At 41.3% G+C, this 23323-nt stretch overlaps 1 protein-coding gene across 4 annotated transcripts in view; it reads left to right on the forward strand.

Annotated features, from left to right (window-relative positions):
• Window positions 1–19047, forward strand: part of AHCYL2 (adenosylhomocysteinase like 2) — a 165264-nt gene extending 146217 nt beyond the window's left edge. For 3 of the 4 annotated variants that reach the window (XM_019924192.2, XM_019924197.2, XM_073809924.1), the window contains 6 exons: window positions 4807–4901; window positions 12325–12423; window positions 14053–14121; window positions 14244–14322; window positions 15586–15706; window positions 16042–19047. In XM_019924192.2, the coding sequence (XP_019779751.1) occupies window positions 4807–4901; window positions 12325–12423; window positions 14053–14121; window positions 14244–14322; window positions 15586–15706; window positions 16042–16048 (470 nt within the window). In that variant the 3' untranslated portion in view covers window positions 16049–19047. The other variant, XM_019924202.3, reaches the window with a different exon arrangement.
• The last annotated feature ends 4276 nt before the right edge of the window (window positions 19048–23323 follow it).

Genomic DNA, 23323 nt, shown 5'->3' on the forward strand with positions numbered 1-23323 from the left:
CAATGAAAACATGACAATCCAAAACCTATGGGATGCAGCAAAAGCAGTTCTAAGAGGGAAATTTATAACAATACAAGCCTACCTCAAGAAACAAGAAAAATCTCAAATAAACAATGTAAGTTACACCTAAAGGAACTAGGGAAAGAAGAAGAAACAAAACCCAAAGTTAGTAGAAGAAATCATAAAGATCAGAGCAGAAATAAATGAAATAGAATCAAAGAAAACAATAGCAAAGATCAATAAAACTAAAAGCTGGTTCTTTGAGAAGATAAACAAAATTGATAAACCATTAGCCAGACTCATCAAGAAAAAGAGGGAGAGGACTCAAATCAATAAAATTAGAAATGAAAAAGAAGTTACAACAGACACCTCAGAAATACAAAGCATCCTAAGAGACTACTACAAGCAACTCTATGCCAATAAAATGGACAACTTGGAAGAAATGGACAAATTCTTAGAAAGGTATAACCTTCCAAGACTGAACCAGGAAGAAATAGAAAATATGAACAGACCAATCACAAGTAATGAAATTGAAACTGTGATTAAAAATCTTCCAACAAACAAAAGTCCAGGACCAGATGGCTTCACAGGTGAATTCTATCAAACATTTAGAGAAGAGCTAACACCCATCCTTCTCAAACTCTTCCAAAAATTGCGGAGGAAGGAATACTCCCAAACTCATTCTATGAGGCCACCGTCACCCTGATACCAAAACCAGACAAAGATACCACAAAAAAAGAAAATTACAGACCAATATCACTGATGAATATAGATGCAAAAATCCTCAACAAAATACTAGCAAACAGAATCCAACAACACATTAAAAGGGTCATACACCATGATCAAGTGGAATTTATCCCAGGGATGCAAGGGTTCTTCAATATATGCAAATCAATCAATGTGATACACCATATTAACAAACTGAAGAATAAAAACCATATGATCATTTCAATAGATGCAGAAAAAGCTTTTGACAAAATTCAACACCCATTTATGATAAAAATTCTCCGGAAAGTGGGCATAGAGGGAACCTGCCTCAACATAATAAAGGCCATATACGACAAACCCACAGCAAACAACATTCTCAATGGTGAAAAACTGAAAGCATTTTCTCTAAGATCAGGAACAAGACGAGGATGTCCACTCTCACCACTATTATTCAACATAGTTTTGGAAGTCCTAGCCATGGCAATCAGAGAAGAAAAAGAAATGAAAGGAATACAAATTGGAAAAGAAGAAGTAAAACTGTCACTGTTTGCAGATGACATGATACTATACATAGAGAATCCTAAAGATGCCACCAGAAATCTACTAGAGCTAATCAATGAATTTGGTAAAGTTGCAGGATACAAAATTAATGCACAGAAATCTCTTGCATTCCTATACACTAACGACGAAAGATCAGAAAGACAAATTAAGGAAGCAATCCCATTCACCACTGCAACAAAAAGAATAAAATACCTAGGAATAAACCTACCTAAGGAGGTAAAAGACCTGCACTCAGAAAACTATAAGACACTCATGAAAGAAATCAAAGATGACACAAACAGATGGAGAGATATACCATGTTCTTGGATTGGTAGAATCAAAATTGTGTAAATGACCACACTACCCAAAGCAATCTACAGATTCAATGCAATCCCTATCAAATTACCAGTGGCATTTTTTACAGAACCAGAACAAAAAATCTTAAAATTTGTATGGAGACACAAAAGACCCCGAATAGCCAAAGCAGTCTTGAGGGAAAGAAATGGAGCTGGAGGAATCAGACTCCCTGACTTCAGACTATACTACAAAGCTACAGTAATCAAGACAATATGGTAAAAACAGAAAATAGAAAAACAGAAATATAGATCAACGGAACAGGATAGAAAGCCCAGAGATAAACCCATGCACCTATGGTCAACTAATCTTTGACAAAGGAGGCAAGGATATACAATGGAAGAAAAGACAGTCTCTTCAATAAGTGGTGTTGGGAAAACTGGACAGCTACATGTAAAAGAATGAAATTAGAACACTCCCAACACCATACACAAAAATAAGCTCAAAATGGATCAGAGACCTAAATGTAAGACTGGACACTATAAAACTCTTAGAGGAAAACATAGGAAGAACACCCTTTGACATAAGTCACAGCAAGATCTTTTTTGATCCACCTCCTAGAGTAATGGAAATAAAATCAAAAATAAGCAAATGGGACCTAATGAAACTTAAAATCTTTTGCAAAGCAAAGGAAACTAAAACAAGACAAAAAGACAACCCTGAGAATGGGAGAAGATATTTGCAAACGATTCAACAGACAAAGGATTAATCTTCAAAATATATAAACAGCTTATGCAGCTCAATATTAAAAAAACAAACAACCCTGGGCTTCCCTAGTGGCGCAGTGGTTGAGAGTCCGCCTGCCGATGCAGGGGACACGGGTTCGTGCCCCGGTCCGGGAAGATCCCACATGCCGCTGAGTGGCTAGGCCTGTGAGCTATGGCCGCTGAGCCTGCGCGTCCGGAGCCTGTGCTCCGCAACAGGAAAGGCCACAACAGTGAGAGGCCCACATAACACACACACACAAAAAACCCAATCAAAAAATGGGCAGAAGACCTAAATAGACATTTCTCCAAAGAAGACATACAGATAGCCAAGAAGCACACGAAAAGCTGCTCAACATCACTAATTATTAGAGAAATGCAAATCAAAACTACAGTGAGGTATCACCTCACACCAGTTAGAATGGGCATCATCAGAAAATCTACAAACAACAAATGCTGGAGAGCGTGTGGAGAAAAGGGAACCCTCTTGCACTGTGGGTGGGAATGTAAATTGATACAGCCACTATGGAGAACAGTATGGAGGTTCCTTAAAAAACTAAAAATAGAATTACCATATGACCCAGCAATCCCACTCCTGGGCATATACCCAGAGAAAACTATAATTTAAAAAGGCACATGCACCCCAATGTTCATTGCAGCACTATTTACAATAGCCAGGTCATGGAAACAACGTAAATAGCTATCGACAGACGAATGGATAAAAAAGTTGTGGTACATATATACAATGGAATATTACTCAGCCATAATAAGGAATGAAATTGAGTCATTTATTGAGACGTGGATGGATCTAGAGAGTGTCATACAGAGTGAAGTAAGTCAGAAAGAGAAAAACAAATATCGTATATTAATGCATGTATGTGGAACCTAGAAAAATGGTACAGATGAACCAGTTTGCAAGGCAGAAACAGAGACACAGATGTAGAGAACAAACGTATGGACACCAAGGGAGGAATGTGGTGGGGGGTGGGGGGATGGTGGTGGTGTAATGAATTGGGAGATTGGGATTGACATATATACACTAATATATATAGATAACTAATAAGAACCTGCTGTATAAAAAAATAAAATAAAATTCAAAAAAATAAAAAAGTATACAGTTCAGGGACTTCCCTGGTGGTCCAGTGGTTAACACTTCACTTTCCAATGCAGAAGGGACGGGTTCGATCCCTGGTTGGGGAAGCTAAGATCCCACATGCCTTGGGGCCAAAAAAAAGAGGATAAAACAGAAGCAATATTGTAACAAATTCAATAAAGACTTTAAAAATGGTCCACATCAAAAAAAATCTTTATAAAATAAAGCATACAGTTCAGTGATTTTTACTAAAGTTGTACAACATCCCGTTATCAAATTCCAGAACATTTTCATCATCCCCAAAATAAATCTTATACCATTAGCACTCACTCTTTTTTCTACCCTTCAGTTTTCTGCAGCCCTAGGCTACCATTAAATTCTCTGTCTCTATAGATTTGCCTATTTCAGATATTTCATATAAACAGAATCATACAATATGTGGTCTTTTGTGACTTTTTTTACCTAGCATAATATTTTCAGGGTTCATGTATGTTGTAGTGTGTATCAGTATTTCATTCCTTTTGATTGCTGAATAATATTCCATTTTAAGGTTATATCACATTTCAGTGATATCCATTCATCAGTTGATAGACACTTGGGTTGTTTTTACTTTTTGGCTATTATGAATAATGCTGCTATGAACATTGTGTACAAGTTTTTCTGTGGACATGTCTTCAGTTCTCTTGGGTATATACCTATAAGTGGAATTGCTGGATCATATGATAACTACTTTTAACATTTTGAGAAAATGCCAAACTTTTCCAAAGTAACTACATTATTTTACAATCCTGCCAACAATGTATGAGAATTGCAGTTTCTCCACATCCTTGTCAACACTTGTTATTGTCTGATTTTTGGATTATAGCTATCCTAGTATGTGTGAAATAGTGTGTCACTGTGGTTTTGATTTGCCTTTCCCTAATGACGTTGAGCATCTTTTCATGTGTGTTGGCACATCTTTTGTACATCTTCTTTTAAGAATGTCTATTCAGATCCTTTACTCATTTTTAAAATGAGCTGTCTTTTTATTATTGATTTGTAAGAGTTCTTTATAAATTTTATTATTGAGTTGTAAGAATTTTTATCAGATTTATGATTTACAGTTATTTTGTCCCATTGTGTAGGTTGTCTGTTCACTTTCTTAGTGGTATCATTTGAAGCACAAAAGTTTTTAATTTCAGTGTAGTCCAGTTTATTTTTTCTTTGGTTGCTTGTGCTTTAGGTGTTATCTAAGAAACCATTGCCTAACCCAGGTCACAAAGATTTATTCCTATGCTTTGCTATGAGTTTTATAGTTTTAGCTCTCATATTTAGGTCTCTGATCCATTTTAAGTTAAGTTTACATGTGGTGTGAGGAAGAGGTCCAACTTCATTCCTTTTCATGTGGCTATCTCTTCTGTTTTTAAGGTAACAAGAATGTGGTAACCAGAGAGCACTTAGACCGTATGAAGAATAGCTGCATCGTTTGTAACATGGGACATTCCAACACGGAGATTGACGTGGTAAGTTCAAGTGACTCATCATTGGGTTTTGTTTTTTTTTTTCTCTCTCCTTCCCAAGAAACATAAACTAGAAGAAGAAAGAGCAGGGTCACCAGCCATCGTAAACATGACTGTACTGGTAGAGCTGTTCATAGTCTGTTCACTCACTAGCCTTATGGCTTGTGCGTATGGATTCTGCAAAGCTTCTTTATCTCAACTTAATCATTTCAAATGATTGGTTTTTTTCCACCTAAGCTTGATACCTACTTGTACTGTAAGCCATTTTATCTTTATGATTAGGATTAAGAGCTGGGTAAACTCAAAACTACAAAAAGGATACAATAAATGTGAGTCAGTATGCTAGTCAGTATTTTGGAGAGATTTGATTTTGCCATAAAGGTGAGATTAGTACGTTGGTCCAGGGAAACAAGTCAAGGGAGGGAAATCTATGGGCTGGGATGAGAGCACTGCTTAAGATTGACTGTGTCTGTCAAATATGGTGGTTTCCCTTTTCTCTCCCTCTTTTATGGGGCTAGGTCTCCCCTTAACATATTTTCCAAACTGTAGTATTGGATCTATAGATGTCACAATCAATTCAGTAGCATGTGTTCCTCAAACCTGGAAAACCTATAGCTGTGGTTCTCTAGTTTTATTATAGTCACCTAAAATTTTCTGATCCAACAGAACATTTGATCCTACTAAGGTGCCCAAGTAATAGTTAATAGAAGTGTTATTTATTTCTTTTCAGACTTACCAAAGTATCTCTCAGTGTGACTTTCACTCTGGTTTTAAGTTTTTATGGCATTTTTCTGACACAACTGTATTTCTCTCTGAGTAAATGGCTCAAGCAAAGCATGCTTTCATCTCCACTGAGGGCTGCTCTGATTGAGCTTCAGCATTGCCAGGTAAGGATCAGTTGATATACTGAGAGCCTGTGGGATATCTATTTTAAATGGTTTCTCTTTTTAACTCTGTGCTCTATTCTTCTGTTATTAAAAATAGCTGGGAAAACAACCTACCAAAGCCTGTTTCTACCCTTGAGGTTTTGGAGTGGCATGGCTCCATTACTCTGTCTTACCATGATATTTTGCTTATAATGAGTAATTTATTTAGTTCGTGTTTTTGAGGGATTTTTTGTTGTTGCTGTTTTGAGGGGTTTTTTGTTTTTTTTTGTTTGGTTTGGTTTTTTGGTTAAGTTTCACTTTTGTGCCATACTGCCCGTTTACTAAATGGTCAAAGGTATCAATATTTCTAAAACTATCTAGCCTATGATTGTCCTTTTCTGGATTGATCTGCTTGTAGAGCCCCCAGATGGAAAAATCTTAAAGGGAAGTGGTTATGCTCTGAGCGCTGAAGTGAAATCTTCTGAGTAAGCGAACAGGGAAGGAATTTCCATTCTAAACCCTCAAGAAGCTCTAAAATAAAGATAATTTCAATGCAGTCATGTAATTTTTATATTTTTACTTTATCTCATTTCATCCTCTTGACCACCCCACAAGGCAGTATTCTTATTCCTGATTTTCAGTTGGGAAAATAAAAGCTTAAGTACATTGTTCAGTCATAGCCGTTGGTTCAAAAATGAAATTGAAGCACAAAATTCAGGTTTTTTGACTTCAAGTCCAGTTTTTTTGTTTTTGTTTTTCTGTATGTTTTTGTTTTTTTTTTAGTTTTTTAGTTTGGTTTTTTGTTTTGTTTTTTGGCCGTGCTTCACAGTTTGCAGGATCTTAGTTCCCTGACCTGACCAGGGATTGAACCTGGGCTCAGGCTCAGGCAGTGAAATCGCCGAGTCCTAACACTGGACTACCAGGGAATTCCCTGTTTTTCTGTATGTTATACTATGATCTCCTCATGCTTTTTAGATTACTTTCAAATTGTGGTGGTAATCTCTTCTCCAAAGGCAGCCCAGATATAAGTAATCTCTCAGGATAAAGGCCAGGAGACTCTTTACCTTCAATCATAAATATTTATTGTGTGATTGCTATATGCCAGGTCCTGCTCTATATGCTTGGGATCAGTGCACAAAACAGGCAAAGATTCCTACCCTCATGGAACTTATATTTTATGAGAAAAAGGACAATAGACATAATAAGTAAAATTTATAGTATGTTAGAAGGTGAAAGCACCGTAGAAAAAAGAAAAAGCAGAGCATGGTAAGGGGAAATCAAGAGTGCTGGGTTGTAATTTTAGATAGAGGGATCAAGGTATAAGCCTCATTAATAAGGTGATGGTTGAGCATATCTGAAGGAATTAACCATGTTGACTTTTAGGTGAAGGACATTTCACGATGAGGGAACAGCCAGAGCTAATGCCCCAATGCGCGAGTTGCCTAGTCTGTTTGAGGATCAACAATGAGGCCAGTATGACTAGAGCAGAAGAGCATGGGGCGGCCTTCCCTGGTGGCGCAGTGGTTGAGAGTCCGCCTGCCAATGCAGGGGACACGGGTTCATGCCGCGGGGCGGCTAGGCCCGTGAGCCATGGCCGCTGAGCCTGCGCGTCCGGAGCCTGTGCTCCGCAATGGGAGAGGCCACAGCAGTGAGAGGCCCGCGTACTGCAAAAAAAAAAAAAAAAAAAAAAAGCATGGGGCAGGGAAGAGTGGAAAATGAGGTCAGAGAGGTAATTAGCCACATCTTATAAGACCTCAGAGGCCATTGTAAGAGCTCCTGATTGTGTTCTGAGAGGAATATGGAGCCGCTGTAGGATTTATGCCTTCTGTTTTAAAAGGATGATTTTTTATTTTAGAAGTGTCACCCTGGCTGCTGCATTGAGACTAGACCTTTTGCAGGTATTGCTAGGTAGCCCCAGTATCTGCCACTGCCACTAACCAAGAGCCATCTTTCAACTGTCTTCGTACTCTTCTTAGCAGAAAGTATATGACTAAACTAAGTGATCCAGAAAGGGAGATGTTCAGAATGACTTTGGAAAAGTTTAATTATGCAACTTTCAATGTAGTGTCACAGAGCATGCAAAGTGAAATTTAAGGAAATAGCAAACTCAACTAAACATTGATTCCAGAATGTTCATTCACTACTTAGCAAATTTGTGTTGAGTACTCACTCTGCTCTGTGCTAAGTACTAATTGGCTGAAGAAATAACAGTGAACAATATGCCTGCTTTCCTGGAGCTTATATTCTACTGTGGGAAACAATTACTAAATAGACAGTTATGGACTTCCCTGGTGACACAGTTGTTAAGAATCTGCCTGCCAGGGCTTCCCTCGTGGTGCAGTGGTTGAGAGTCTGCCTGCCGATGCAGGGGACGCGGGTTCGGCCCCGGTCCGGGAAGATCCCACATGCCTGCGGAGCGGCTGGGCGTGTGAGCCATGGCCGCTGAGCCTGCGCGTCCGGAGCCTGTGCTCTGCAATGGGAGAGCCACAGCAGTGAGAGGCCCGTGTACCGCAAAAAAAAAAAAAAAAAAAATCTGCCTGCCAATGCAGGGGACATGGGTTCAAGCCCTGGTCTGGGAGGATCCCACATGCCACGGAGCAACTAAGCCCGTGTGCCACAACTACTGAGCCTGCACTCTAGAGCCCGCGAGCCACAACTACTGAGCCCTTGCGCCACAACTGCTGAAGCCCATGCGCCTAGAGCCCGTGCCCTGCAACAAGAGAAGCCACCACAATGAGAAGCCCGCACACCGCAATGAAGAGTAGCCCCCACTCGCTGCAACTAGAGAAAGCCCGCGCGCAGCAACGAAGACCCAACACAGCCAAAAAAAAAAATAGACAGTTATTTTCAGTTAGTGCCTAATACTGAAGTAAAACAGAAAGATGAGGACATTGAGGTTGCTATTTAATTAGGGTGATCAAAGAAGGTGTCTTTGAGGAGATAACATTTGAACAAAAACTTGAATGACCATTCTATTCAGAGAGAATGGTGAGTCAAGACCATGAGGTAGAAACATGCTTGATGTGTTTGAGGAACAGAAAAGGTGCCATTGTGGCAGGAACAGAATGGGCAAGGGGATGAGGATAAGAGGCAGCAAGGAGGTAGTGGGTTATGTACAGCTTCGTAGGCCATGGTATGGACTTTAGATTTTATTCTGCATACAGGTGAAGCCATTGGAAGGTTTTGAGTGGGTGACTGATGAAATCTGACATATGTTTTAAAAAATAACCTTGGCTGTTGTATGAAGAAAACACTTCTGGAGCTTGAGTGGTGATAGGGACGATAGCAAACTCTTTCAGTATTTCCAGCAATAGAAGGAGGTAGCTTGGATTAGATGGATAAACAATGGAGGTGATAAGAAGTGATATATTGTGAAGGTAGGACCAGTGGGCTTTGCTACATGGATTGGATGCAGAGTGTGATAAAAAGAGATGAATCACTGTAAGTTAACTCAGCAAAACTGGGAAGGAAAATGACTTGGTAAATTTTTATCCCGAGTTTTTAGTGATCAAAAATGTAAGGATCTTTTTTTGTGGAGGAATTTACAGTTTACCTAACCTTGAGATGTTGACTGCTGCATTTTAAGGAAGCAATTGCTCATGGAAAGAATTGGTCATTTAGAAAACTGCATTTTTTTCTGAAAAATAATACCATGAATACTTAGGGGACCTGTGATAGGGATGTGCTCTTAGCTGCCTTTTGTCCAAGTCTTTCTGTCACATACTTCCTTTCTCTTGAAAAGAAACCTGCTTACCCGTATATATCACATAGACAGCCTGTGTGACTGTAAGCTTCACAGTTCAGGTGGTTAAACCATTATGTGCACATGCTTTAAAAGTTTTTGCCAGCCTGGGCTACACTGGTGGCGCAGTGGTTAAGAATCCACCTGCCAATGCAGGGGACATGGGTTCGAGCCCGGGTCCGGGAAGATCCCACATGCCGCGGAGTGGCTAAGCCTGTGCGCCACAACTACTGAGCCTGCGCGCCTAGAGCCCGTGCTCCACAACAAGAGAAGCCACTGCATTGAGAAGCCCGCGCACCGCAACGAAGAGTAGACCCCGCTCGCCACAGCTAGAGGAAGCCTGAGTGCAGCAACAAAGACCCAATGCAGCCAAAAGTAATAAATAAATAAAGTAAATAAATTTTAAAAAAAAAGTTTTTGCCAGCCAGAGAATTACAGCCTGAGACTTGCTACTGACTCCGTGCTTTGCAGGACTAGAACCACAGCTGTTCTTGGCTTTACAGTGGGACGTACACCTAGTTTGGGAAGGGAGTGGGCATAGGGGACCTTTTTCCTGGTAGATTGCTTAGTGATTATAAATCCACAGAAAAGACATTGGATGTCTTTAAGAGAAATTCTTGTAAAACTGTTCTAGCCATAGGAAACACTTCTCTCAAGGAGTGTAAATGCCAAATAGACTTTAATAGTTTATTGGAACTGCATGGGCAGTGCTGGGGATAACTTAACCAAGTTGCTCTTCAAACCCCATTTTAAACCCTCAGGTCTTTTGCTTGCATCATAGCCATCCCAGTGCTCTAATAAATTGCCTCTACTAAGCACTGATCATTTTTATGATGTTCCTAAGAAGTTCCCTTTCCTTGATTCCACCACATCTTTTTTCCCAGGGAATATTTCCTAAGACAAGAGACTCTTGTTATCATTGTGTCAGCTCTTTAGTTCCAGTCATCAAGATTGCTTGTCCAATGGAAGATTGGGAGTATGAAACATTAAGAACTTGAAATACTTAAAGTCCCATTATCTCAATAAAAAAATTACTAGTATTACCAAAGAGTATCTCTTGGCTCTACATGGTTATTGTCCTCCATGGTGATATTTCTAAAGGCTGAGGGATTTACTCTGTATATCCTTAAAGTCCCCAAATGGCCTATTTGCTTAAATTCTTTTTAACTCTATTTATAGTATTTATTTATAAAATTTCTTTTTAAAATCTTAATTTTAAAGTAGTACTTCCTCAATTTAAAATTCAAGCAACATAAATACGTATAAAGTAAGAAGCAAAAAATTTACAAAATTGAGGTTACAGCATATTATTTCTGCAACTTGATTTTTTCACTTAATAATGTATGGTTTTCATGTTAACAAATACAGATCTACTAATTTCTTTTTTTTGAGAATTACATTATATTCCATTGTATGGAATTATCCTGATTTACTTAGCCATTCCCATGTTGATTTACATTTTTTGCTATTATAAATAATGTTGGGTTAAACATTCGTGGGCACTTATATTTCTGAACTTGAACAAGTATTTCTATAGGATAGAGCCCTAAAAGTGAATTTGATTGGTCAAAGATTAGGTACATATGAAATTTTGTTAGCTACTGCCAAATTGCCCTCTAGAAAGGTTGAACTAATTTATGAAACTTGACATCGGAAGAGATTTTATATTTCCCATCTACCTAATAAAGAAATGGTCCAGACCATTAATAAAGTCCTGAATATACTGAATCTAATTATAATTATATGTCTTTCTTTCCCACTAGATTAGTAAAGAAAAGAAGATACAGTCCCTGTCAATAAACAGCTCACAGTCTAGTAGAGGAGTCCACAGTCTTATCTATAATAGTGTTCTTTGCTATAATGCCTAGCATACAGTATGTACTCCAGTAAATGATTGTCATATAACGGAAGTGTTTCTCTTTATTTGTCTGATAACTACTATTTGGCAGAACTTCTCAATTTTACCAACTTGAGCCAATGGGTAGTCTTAGAGTACAGACTCCCTTTCTATTTTAGGCATTGCCTCTTGGAAGAAGGAAGTTGTTGCCTTAAGTCTAAACCCTGTGACTGTTATTTGATTACTGCTGTTAATAAACTTAACATTTCTTCTCTTCTCGGAATATACAATATACAGAAATGGAAGGAGGGTGAGCCATTGGGAGCTTTACTCTACCATTAAGCATTGCTCTAAAGGCTACCTCACATTTGCACTTAGGTCACAAAGCTTCTGTAACTTTAGGGTGAACCACCATCATTGAGAAGGTGGAACCTGGGATGTTGGGACATGAGAGCAGAACCTTGGGCCCCGGCATGCTATGTGTAGGACATTCATTCTTCTCTAACTAATCTCACTCAGCTCTGACCCTCCTGTTTTCTGTGTCTCTTCAGCACTTATGTATTCAGTTTGCACTGTATTAATTTGCACTTGTTTGCATGTTGCTTCATAAGTATTAAAGGCTTTTATCCCCTCACATATGTATTGTTTTGTGTCCCGAACTAAAGTATGAGCTTTTTGAAGGCAGAAACCATGTCTTTGGTTTCTTTTGTATTTCCCATAGCACCTTTTACTGTGCTCAGCAGAGAGTGGGCGCACAGTATATGTTGTGGAATGACATCCTGAGTGATCTCTCCCTGGCTGGGCCTAAGATTAAATTCCCTGAAATGGAACAGTCCTAACCAACCCAGGACAGGTATTCTCCATCTGGCATGTTGGTTGCTTCTTTCAACTTGCTATCTGAAATGGCTCCCTTCCACGTCTTTCCATCCAGAAAGTGGGACTTGGCATGGCTGATGGTGTGCTTGCTGTGTTGTGTTCCAGGCGAGTCTTCGGACACCAGAACTGACCTGGGAGCGAGTGAGATCCCAAGTTGACCATGTAATATGGCCTGATGGCAAGAGGATAGTGTTGCTGGCAGAGGTAAGACCTGAGGCGGGAGAAGTTCACCCCTGACAGGAGAGACTGCAGTACCCATGTCTCCTCCCCTTCATATTCTCTCATACTTTCAACTCCTCTTAAGAATAAGCTTAACTACTTTACCAATGGATTTTACATCTAATTGTGAAAGGTCTTTTCATTCAGCAATTAAGAAACTATTTTGGTTCCCCACTTTTCACCAATTATCCTGTCTCTCTGTCACTCTACAGGTTGAGTCAGACAATGGCTTATTACTGTGGAAGGAATTAATGGATAGAACCATTGCCACTTTGAGTGATGCTTATAAAGAGATAATGTCATTTGTGGGATGGTTTAATCAGGAAGCACAAAGTAGATATTTCTGACTGTAACTAAGATAATCTTAGGCAAACTCTGAGAAGGTCATGTCTTTGCTAATAGATTCCCTGTTTCTGAGTGTCCATTCCCCTAAACTGAGCCAGACGTGTAGTAGATACCCAGCTATGTATTGGTTGTATGGTTGATATTTCCCTTTCCTGGCTTCTTCTAGCTCAGCCTTACTCTTGACTTTCAGGCCACTTAGACTCCCATGTCAATGTTTGGCCACTTTTCCTTTCTTGACAGCTTCTCTTTCCTATCCTAGATTTCTGACAGCTGTAACAATGCCCCCTGTTTTTACCTTAACACTTTCTCTTCTTCAGGGAAAGATACCAAGATTACAAGGGGGACAATAATACTTCCCTTGAGTTTTGATTTTCAGTCTTTTTTTTAATTAAAGAAACTGAAAATGAAAACATATACTGTCTTCATCTAGAGGCCTTTAAATTTATTTTTGAGTCTTCTTCCTATTCTCTTCACGTTTTCTCACCTTATCTCACCTTCTCAAATACTTTAGGGCATCTATAAAGTATGTACAGGAGTGTGTACAGAGAGGGGATCGGCAGGTTGTTAAATATTCACTAATTGCTTTAAAGTCAGCCCACTGTCTGGTGACTTATTTCTAGGTCCCATCTAGTAATTTGGTGACAAAAGCTAGCACCATAGTTGTTTTTGGCTACAACGGTTGAGCAGAAAACGTGGTCAAGCTTCCTAGGAAATAAAGTAGGAAAGAATGGCATTGGGGGGAAGGTTCTAGTCATTCTAACTCTCTGAATAACCCACTGGAAATACATGACTGCCCTTGAATTCAGGAGAACCAGGTTGAGGAAAAAGCACAGAAACCATCACAGCTTCCTAAGTCAAAAAATATCTCCCATCACGACCTGGAGAGGTTGCCCTTGGATTTGACCAGATCATTGTTTAGGACAGTTTTTCGAAGGAATATCGATGCCTCAGAAGGAAGATATTCTGTTGTAGAAAGCAGAAAATTCAAGGGAAATATACCCTCCTTTGGCATAAGCCTCAGTATCATGTGACTATCTCTATTCCTTTTTACATAAACGCAGAGATCTTTTATCTTATTATCTTCATCAGAATTTCTTAACATTTCACTCAGATGTCAATCAGTTCATTTCCACTGACTGAACACCTGCCTTTTGTCCAGCATGTTAGTTGGGAAGTGTTTGGAAAATGGCTGTCGTGTTCTTCCCTCACTCCTCAAAGCCAGAGACTTCATCTAACCAACCCATTTGTGTGTTAACCTTTGCTTTCTAGGGCCGTCTGCTAAACCTAAGCTGCTCCACAGTGCCTACATTTGTGCTCTCGATCACCGCAACTACTCAGGTAAGGCCTCCAGAGTGGGGAAGCAGTGGGCTGGAAAGAGTCATTAGCCCATCAGGGTTTCACTTGATATGGGGTAGATTGCTGTGAATGGCATGTCAGCATCCATTTCTCTGCTTTTCTAGGCTCTTGCCTTGATAGAACTCTACAATGCTCCTGAGGGTCGCTATAAGCAGGATGTCTACCTGTTGCCCAAGAAAATGGGTAAGCAAGAGTTCTTCTATCCCAGTCCTTACCAAGTAGTTCAGAGTCAGAGGCTAAGGGAAGTTTGGGGGCATTATATTTCTTAGGGATAGAAAAAAGATATCTTCATCTTGTAAAGTAGGAGCTAGGATTCTTAGATTTCATCCACAGTTGATTTATCACGTTTTCCAAATAGGTTGTCCTAATGAAGTAAGGACATTTTGCTGTGATTTAGTTTACCTGCCTGTGAATTTTAAGGATTTTCCCAAAGTATCTATTACACAAGAAAAAAATCTCAAAGGAAAAAAAGAACTCTTCCCCCCACAAGAAAGAGGAATCATCTCCTACCTTGTGCCATCTGACTTACTCCAGTTCTAGGCTGCTAAGTAGCTCCTACCAAACTTTTCTCAGACCAAGAAGACTTTCATACTACACCTTCTAACTCTGACCCTGTTGCTTCAGGCCAAAGGAAAGACTCTTAATAGCTTCTGTTGAGAGTTTAGTTATGTGGCCGTTTCGTATAGGAGAAACATTAAACTGTCTTAAATTTTTAACGAACCTGCTTCAGACACCTGAACTGATACTGTATGTTTATAAACTCCCAAGCCAAAGATCAGGGAATAAATCAGCTTCTGGTTTTGTTTTGCTTCAGCATTAGATGCACAGCAACTGTGAGAAGTTGACATATTATCCCTTTAATAGACACCTTGGAAGAATATAAAAAAGTAGAACAGTCCATAACTGAATGTATAATGAAGTTAGGGAGACCAAACAAATACATAGGAAATGACTCAAAATTCTGAATAAGCAATATGTATTCAGGTAAGAGAATGTACATAGAAACCCATAAGAACTAAGCGTGTAGTGTCCTTCTCAGTCACTCCTTTCGGAGCTCCCCAAGTGTTAGTTTTTCTGAGTGACCTAAAGTATAAAGTACAAGGCAGAACTAAAGTTGGAGCTTCCTGTTTTTGAGTCCACCCACTGTCCCATCCTTTCTTTTAGACTCTAAGGCCTATTGCTTCTTTCATTTCTCACTTTTCTGGGGAGAAGGAAAGGTTCAAGGCTGAAACAGCTTGTAAGGAAGAAATGTTATGACTTTGGAAAGCACTGGGCTTAAGCTCAAGCAACCATTCCTTAGAATTGAGGTCCAGTGAGCAAAAGTTAAGCATTTTTCATTCACCTCCGAGAATTAGAAGGTGTCTTCCAACTTTTTAAGGCTGGAGAGAACAGCCAGACAAGAGGCAAGAATGCTTATACCAGGTCTTTTGTGATCTTTTGTTCCAGATGAGTATGTGGCCAGCCTACACCTGCCCACCTTTGATGCCCACCTGACCGAGCTGACAGATGAACAGGCCAAGTATCTGGGGCTCAACAAGAATGGGCCCTTCAAGCCCAATTACTACAGGTGCCTTGAACTCCCCATAAAATAGGGAAGCCTGAGTAGTGATGAGCTTCCTGCACTGGAATTGGTCTTTTCATCCATCACCATATTTACATGAACTCAAGAAAATAAACCCACTCCCCTGAATTTGCCACTTCATCTTCTTGATATGATGTTTACCCCTGTATGGAGAAAAACTGGCCTTCTTCATGATGTGAAAAAGCACCACATTTATCTACCCTCACCATACACTGCAGAAAAGTCCCTGCCTCCCCGTTATACCTTTAGGCCGGCTCTTCATGTCCCAGCATCCCCACAAGCTGATAACATCACAGTCTCATCTTTCTTCTTTCCTGCAGGTATTAAGTTCCTGTAACTCAAGCCAGAAGAAGTTTTAAGGAATAGAACTCCAAGTCTTTTCTCCACTCCTATACAGGAAAGAACCCAGCAAGCTGCTTCTCCAATCAGCTGCCTGCCGTGCTCACCCTATATGTTAGGTTATTTATTTATTAACCTAAATAATAAATATCGCCTTGGCCCAGAGTGTGGTTGCTGTCCTGAGGGCTGCGAGAGCCGCAGAGGACAGGCTGAGGAAGGAAAGAAATGGGGTTCCCAGTGGATCTTTTGAGTCATTCCCCACTGACTCGGAATCCTCAGCGCTGGGCATTGTTCTCTTGTCCAGGCTCAGGAGTTAGTCCATGGATTCCAGACTCCTCCTTCTCTGAGGTTTTCTGGAATAAATTTTTAGCAGCTGCCTTTCTCAGCTTTGGCCCTTCCCCAGGTGAGGCCTTTTGGAAGCCACTGAATTAACATGGCCTGGGTTCCCATCCTTGACCATCACTATCACTGCCTTCTTTATAAAATGGAAGGAAGGAAGGAGTGTTGTGGCTTTGGCAAGCTACACAAAGAACTCAGCTGTGCCTCTGTTTCCTGGGAGTCTCCTTCCTTACCCAGGACTCCTTTCTTCTCCTTGAATATTTATGTCCATTTTAACAATTTCAGGTTCCAAGAGGAATGTGCCTCTATTATTTCCTCAACAGCTCTGATGTTTATCAGACATTTGTTTTGCCCTCTTTCTAACCCAACTAACCTCTGCTCAGGAAGTGAGGGCCAGCCCCACTGGGGCCCATAATTTTACTTCCTTGTCATTTAACTGGATAATTTCCCAGGAAGCTCCCTACAGATTGGCACTGTCTCAGAAAAGGAGGCTTGTTGTGAAACACTGCTTCCTGAAACTTCCTCCTATTGCCTAAAACTCCTTCTGAAACTGAGCAGGAAAAGGCTTACTTTCCAAGGGATTTGGGAGAGCAGGGCTTCAGAAATGCGACAGATCTTTCAGACCCACAGCTCAACACCCTAAAGAAGCAGAATATATTTATTTGTCTCCTGGGAAGGGCTTTGCAGCTTAACTGGCTAAGCTATACAGAGATGACACCGTAAACTGAATCCAGATGATCAAAGCTAGTTTGAACGTCGTCAGACATTCATCCCTTTGGCCATTGCCATTGAATATGAAACTGAGATCTAACGTCTCTGCAATTTGGTCTGTGGTCTTTCTTCTCTGCTGGGATATCTTTTTATGTTCTGGCCATCTTGGGATTCTGTATTCCAGAGGTAGTTTCTTGAGTAACTCCAACATTACAAAAAATTTGTAATGTGAGCAGCCTGAAATTTTGTGTCCCACCTAAGAGTTGGATTCCTTTTAGAGACTGACCTGTTGGTCTTAAGGGTTCCATTGGGACCAGATTGGTTCTAAGAGTTAAAGTCTGGAGTGGTCCTAGGAATCTTGAATGAAATGAGTCCTTTTTCCCCCTGCGAACCCTGTTTAACACTCTCAGTTTTGTTTTTCCATTTTTCCCCTATCCTGGTCTGCCTCAAAGTCTCAAGACCAAGGTGACCCAAGGAAACACCAGATCACCCACGATCACCATAACCTTCCCACCCTAATTCTGCTCTCCGATTTCTACCTTCTCCAACTTCTCCTGGTCTTCACATATACCCACAGAGCTAGTCTGGAAGTGACCTTCCCTTTGGAGGTAGGGAGGTGGATCTTAGGTAAATGGTTGTTTGCCTCACTAAATAGTACACAGTCTCAGCCCATAGAATCTAGTTCCTCAGAGGCCGTATGTCTTAGCAAGTACTGGAAAAATGCCACATGCGTGGCTATTTTCTTTCATGGAGAAGATCATAAATGCTGAAAATCCCACTAGGCCATTCAATTCTTCCTTTTGCCCACCCTATTCTGGCTTTTGTTTTAATTAATTGGATCCCTTTAACAGAAGATGAAATTTGTGTCTCATCTTATATCCAGAGAAGATTCCATTAGGCAGATATCTGGACTCTAGCTTATTATGTTCTTAAGCCAAAGTCATAACCTGCTGTTTCTCAGCAAAGCCTGGCTGCCTGTGGAGATTACTATGTGCTGATCCTGACAGGACATACTCTGCCTTGAAAATGTGAAGAGACCCATTCCAAATGAAAAAGAGCCACACTGGGCTGCTAGGTTAGGTTGCCCATGTTGCTACCCATGGTGAGGTATTTGCCTCTGAGTTTCAGGTGACCACTCTTCATCTCTTTCTGGGGACTCTGTGTCATAACCATTAAGGAAAAGGAGGTCCAGGCCTCCTGAGTATTTGGGTTCTACCTTGGTGTTGGAATTTGGCCGTTATTCTTTCTGCCCGTGTAATCAGAACAAATGCATCTTCTTCCCTCGAGCTCTCACCTCAGATGCATCCTAGGTATCTGGAAGCATGGGAAAGAAGACTAATTAGCTCTTTATATGTGACCCTGGCCTGTGGGGAATCTTACCATTTTCTCTGCAGTGAATTTGTGCTAGTTTTCAAGGTTTTTTGCCTTCTTAATGGAAATACTGTTTTCTTTTTCTCATTAAAAAAAAAAGTATCTGGTCTACCTTTCCTCTGCCCTCCTACCTCCTCATCCTCCCCTCCCATATGAGCACGGCTCCCCATGGCCACATACTCCTGCAAAGCTTTTTTGCTGCTTGGCTTTTCTCTGAACAGATCTGAAATTGCTGCTCCTGTGGTTTTCTCAAAATTAACTTTGTCATGGTTTTAAAAAAGAAATCAAAATGCATTGTTGCATTAAGCTTTTTTAATAAAGGAAAATTACAGGAAAAAATAGGCAACACCAGCAAATTATATGTGGACAAGTTCTAAACTATATATACATACATATATATGTAAAATTATCTAGTTCTCATTGTCATCTTACTGAAAGGAAATAAAACCTCTAAAGATTGCCATATCTGAGAGGCTCTTGGAAATCTTTATGTCTAAGTGATTGTATTAGATCAGCAATAATGAATATGTAATCTCAAAAGATAAATAAAATATTCTTAAAATGGATTCTTGTACTGAGAGTATTCCTTGCTTCAGTGAACTAGGAATTTAGAGATGAGAGAGGCTTCTGGGCAACAGGCTAGAGAGCCTGCTGTAGCGCAAGGATGTGAAAAGCTGAAGCACTTACCAATAGGCATGTTTAAGTGTCCTTAGCCTTGAGTCCCTTGTTCCATGGTGGGTCATTCCACTCATAAATATCACCCTTCCCCCACTGCACACCCCGTTCTGTGTATAAAGAACCTGCTTTCGTAAAGCGACCGCTCTGGGGGAGTTGGGAAGTATAGGCTTAAGGCAGAGGAACTAAAGCTTGGTTCTTGGTCCCCCAAGCCCTCTGTGTGCTGCCATAAGCTGGAGAGCACAGAAAGCCAGCCTCCTGTGGTTTGGGACCAAAAGACCCTGACTACAGGGCCTGACTATGACATCCAACCAAAGAGAAGAAAGAAATGAATCTAGCAGAGAATTGTCTCTAAGTCAGGTTTTGCCTGAGTAAATCATAACCAGAAGATGAGTCCAACTGCCTGTTCTTTCTCAACTACCAGTAGAGTAGCCATTTTTGAGAAATAGCTACTAAAGATATCCACTTTCTTTAGTTGACAACCTAAACAAGTTCTATATCCTGTATGCAAGATGTTTTCTTCCCTATCAGAATCTCATGCCACTTTGACTTCTGTTTGTCTAAACTAAGGGCCACAGGGCTGGAATAGCCTGGGTAATTGGTAATGGTTCAAAGGTGGCCCATTCTCAAAGGAGAATGCAGCAGCTAGCATGGAGCCTGTAAACCAGCTGGCAGGATTTGCTCCACTACAGCAAGGTTGTTTTGTTGGGTTTTTTTTGCGGTATGCGGGCCTCTCACTGCTGTGGCCTCTCCCGTTGCAGAGCACAGGCTCCGGACGCACAGGCTCAGCGGCCATGGCTCACGGGCCCAGCCGCTCCGCAGCATGTGGGATCCTCCCAGACTGGGGCACGAACCCGTGTCCCCTGCATCGGCAGGCGGACTCCCAACCACTGAGCCACCAGGGAAGCCCTACAGCAAGGTTTGACTCCTCTTTTGTGAAGGATGGAAACTTGAGTGCCTCGGTCTTAATTTCAGATTCACAGGGTAATCCCAGGCTGCCCACTGCTGTGCAGTTTCTCAATCTCGTGATGTTGTGGAAAGAGCTTGGAGTCAGGCTGACTTGACCAGCTCTACCATTTACAAGTTGTGTGACTCGGCCAAATTATATAACCATTCAGAGCCTCAGTTTTCTTGCCTGTGAAATGGATAATGCTTATCTCCTAGAGTAAAGATTTAATGACCTGATTTAATTTTTAAAATACTGCTTACAGACCCAGCAAACACTAGGTACTACATAAATATCGATTCCTTGTCTCAGCCTAGGGCCCTACAGCCTGAATTGCCTCATTACACCCACATGTGCTCTTTATAGGGCAAAGAGGGTATTCTTATCCTTTTTCTATTGTACTATTTTATCCTGGCTGCCCGATACCCTCAAAAACTAGGTATTTTAAGACTTCCTGCAATCTTATTTTTAAGCTTTTTCAATGCCAGGTGTTATCTATATAATCACATATCCAACCTCTGGATTAAAGTGGAGTGCTTATATGGGGAAAGGGGTATGTTTGGTTCTTGTAACTATACCTATTTATACCTCTAGCCCTCTGCCAGCAGCTTCAGAATACCTGAGTTTGGGGACAAGGGAAAGTGGTAGTGTAGGTTTAAAAATAATTCCACACTGGAGCCATCTCTGCAAGATGTGGACCAGTCCCTAATTAGCTCCAAGGTATATTTATGGGTACCTCTGTAGTCAGTGGTGTTGATGGCTGTCACTTCTTTGTTGACAAATAAGCTAAAAGAAATTGAGTGTGTGCCAATTACATGGCCCAGAGTTTCGAAGTTTTCAGTTAATCTGTGGTTTCTTGTTACTTCTTCCAGTAGCTGTTTCCAGATATCTTCCTCCTTATGATAAGCTCTGAAAGTCTGGGCCTCTAATGATTAGATAGATGTCTGATCTTTACTGGCTCCCATTCTACTGCAGTGTGGAAAAGATACTGGATTGCGGTCTCTCCCCATGTTGATTCTTTGCAATCTCCATAGCACTGCTTTTTTAAACCCCATCTCCCAAAGTGAAGCCAGATGGAGCTCTAGGCTCAGCAAATGGCTTTACATAAAGGCCAGAGGGGACTTGAGAGCTGTTGTCCTCGATTCTACTCCCAACTGAAGATTACTCTGCTCCCTTGGCCCTAGGGATAGGTTGGAAAAAGAACAAAACCTCAAAAGTAGCCACTCCTGTATGTCACCATTGTTGGGGATCCTGATGATTGACTAGGCTCACAAAACAATATGAAGTTCTGGGCTTGTCAATCCTAGAGCTCTGACTGCTTAGGAGGAGATATACTGGGAAGAGGGAAGGTAGAAAATTATGTTATTAAGAAGCCCCAATGGGCTGTGCTGTGGCAGGTTTACCACACTGAAGCAGTGATGAGCTAGGTGTGGGTTGTGAATTTTAAAGCAGAGTATGAATCTTTAAGAGTTTAACAAAATTATACTCCGAAAAAAATTCCAAAATCAAATAGTTTAGGCCTTGAGCCAGAGACTTTCTTAGAAATTCATATCAATTCAATTCTGTTTAAACCAGTGGGTCTCAACCACAGAAGATTTTGCCCCCCGCAACCCCACCCAGGGTTATTTTGCAATATCTGGAAACATTTTTGGTTGTCACAGTTAGGGGGAGGGTACTGCTGGCATCTCGTGAAGAGAGGCCAGGGATTCTGCTAAACATTCTACAGTGCACAAAACAGCTCCCCACGACAAGACATTTTTCAGTCGATAGTACAGAAGAAACCCTGTGTTAAACACACAGAAATGAGCAATACACAGATGAACAAAAGCTGCTCTCAGAGAGCTTATATCCAGGTTGAGGTGGGTGGGTGGTGGGAATGGGAGAGGAAAGGGAAAATTGTGGGTGGGTACAGTAAGGAGATGTTGGAGACCAGGGAGAGAAAGGAACTCAGAAATCTCCAAGGAGTGCTCACTCTCAACTCTGCCTTGATCTGTCGCCTACTAATTAGCAGAGGAAAGTGTGAGGGAGAGGTATGATACAAGAAGGGGGGATAATTCCTTTGGGCCCCTTACTTTGAGGATATAGTAGAAAATATAAGGATTGTGGATCCAGGCAGACTTGGCTGACACCAGCACAGCCTGAGTAGGTTGATGAGGGTCAAAAGAAAGGCTTTCTGGAGAAGGAGGTGATGACTAAATAGAATTTTTAAGGAAGAATAGAAGTTAGCCAAGAGAAGAGCAGAGTTTCCTCCAGTGAGAGACACTGAAACAAGATATTAGAATATGATACCTTGGGAACTGCAAACAAGGAGTAATTAGTCTCTGAGAGTCCCGGTTTCCTTGTCAGTAATATTGGATTAGTGAAAACAACCTGTAGGAGAGATATATCTGGAAAGAGTCTAGTGCAATGCCTGGAACAAAGTGGCAGTTCAACAATCCCCCCCCAACTTGTTTGGGGCTTCTATTACTATCCCAGACTGCACACATATTTACTGTAAGACGCTTTTTACGTAAGTTCCAAAGTGGGCAAACCACACAGCCTCATTTGCCCCAGGTAACACTGAGCCCTTAGGAAGGATCTTAGAATGAAGGAAAGGACTGGGGCACAGGTGGCTCTGGGGATTTGTACTCCAATCAACTTTTACTCCCTAGCTCACACCATGAGGAAGATGCACCCCTTCAGCAGAGAAAGGCAGATGGCCAGCCCGGAAAGGCACCAGCAATTTCAGTGAAGTAAAAACGCCCCACTCCACCCCTCAACCCCCAGTCTCCCAGTCAAGCCCTCACTCCGAGTGGAATGAGTTCGCCTCTGAAATCTCAGCTTCCAGAGAGGGAGAGTCGCTCGTTTCCTGCGGTGTCCCTGGCGGGTGGCCCCTTCGACTGAAGCGGGATTTGGAAAGTATTCAGGAGCCAGGACTTGGGGGCAGAGTTCTGTGATACTGGGGAAACGAAGACTGCAGTGGAGCAGCAGGCGGAGACTGGAGCTCCCCAAAACGGTCGCTATTTGGGAGGGGGTGAGGGCCGAGGGACACCTAGTGAGCAGCAGAGCTGACCACCTAGAGCTCAAGGCCCAGGACGTGGGAGGTGGAGCTAAGAGCCGACAGCGGAGTGTCAGGCTACCAGCGACGCCGCGGGAATGGGAAAAAAAATCCCTTGAATGAGCCCCCTCCAAGTCCCGCTCAGAGAGGTCGAACAGCCAATCGCGCTGCAGGGTGGGGCTGC

This window comes from Tursiops truncatus, chromosome 9 (assembly GCF_011762595.2).
Source record: "Tursiops truncatus isolate mTurTru1 chromosome 9, mTurTru1.mat.Y, whole genome shotgun sequence".
Taxonomy (NCBI): Eukaryota; Metazoa; Chordata; class Mammalia; order Artiodactyla; family Delphinidae; genus Tursiops; species Tursiops truncatus.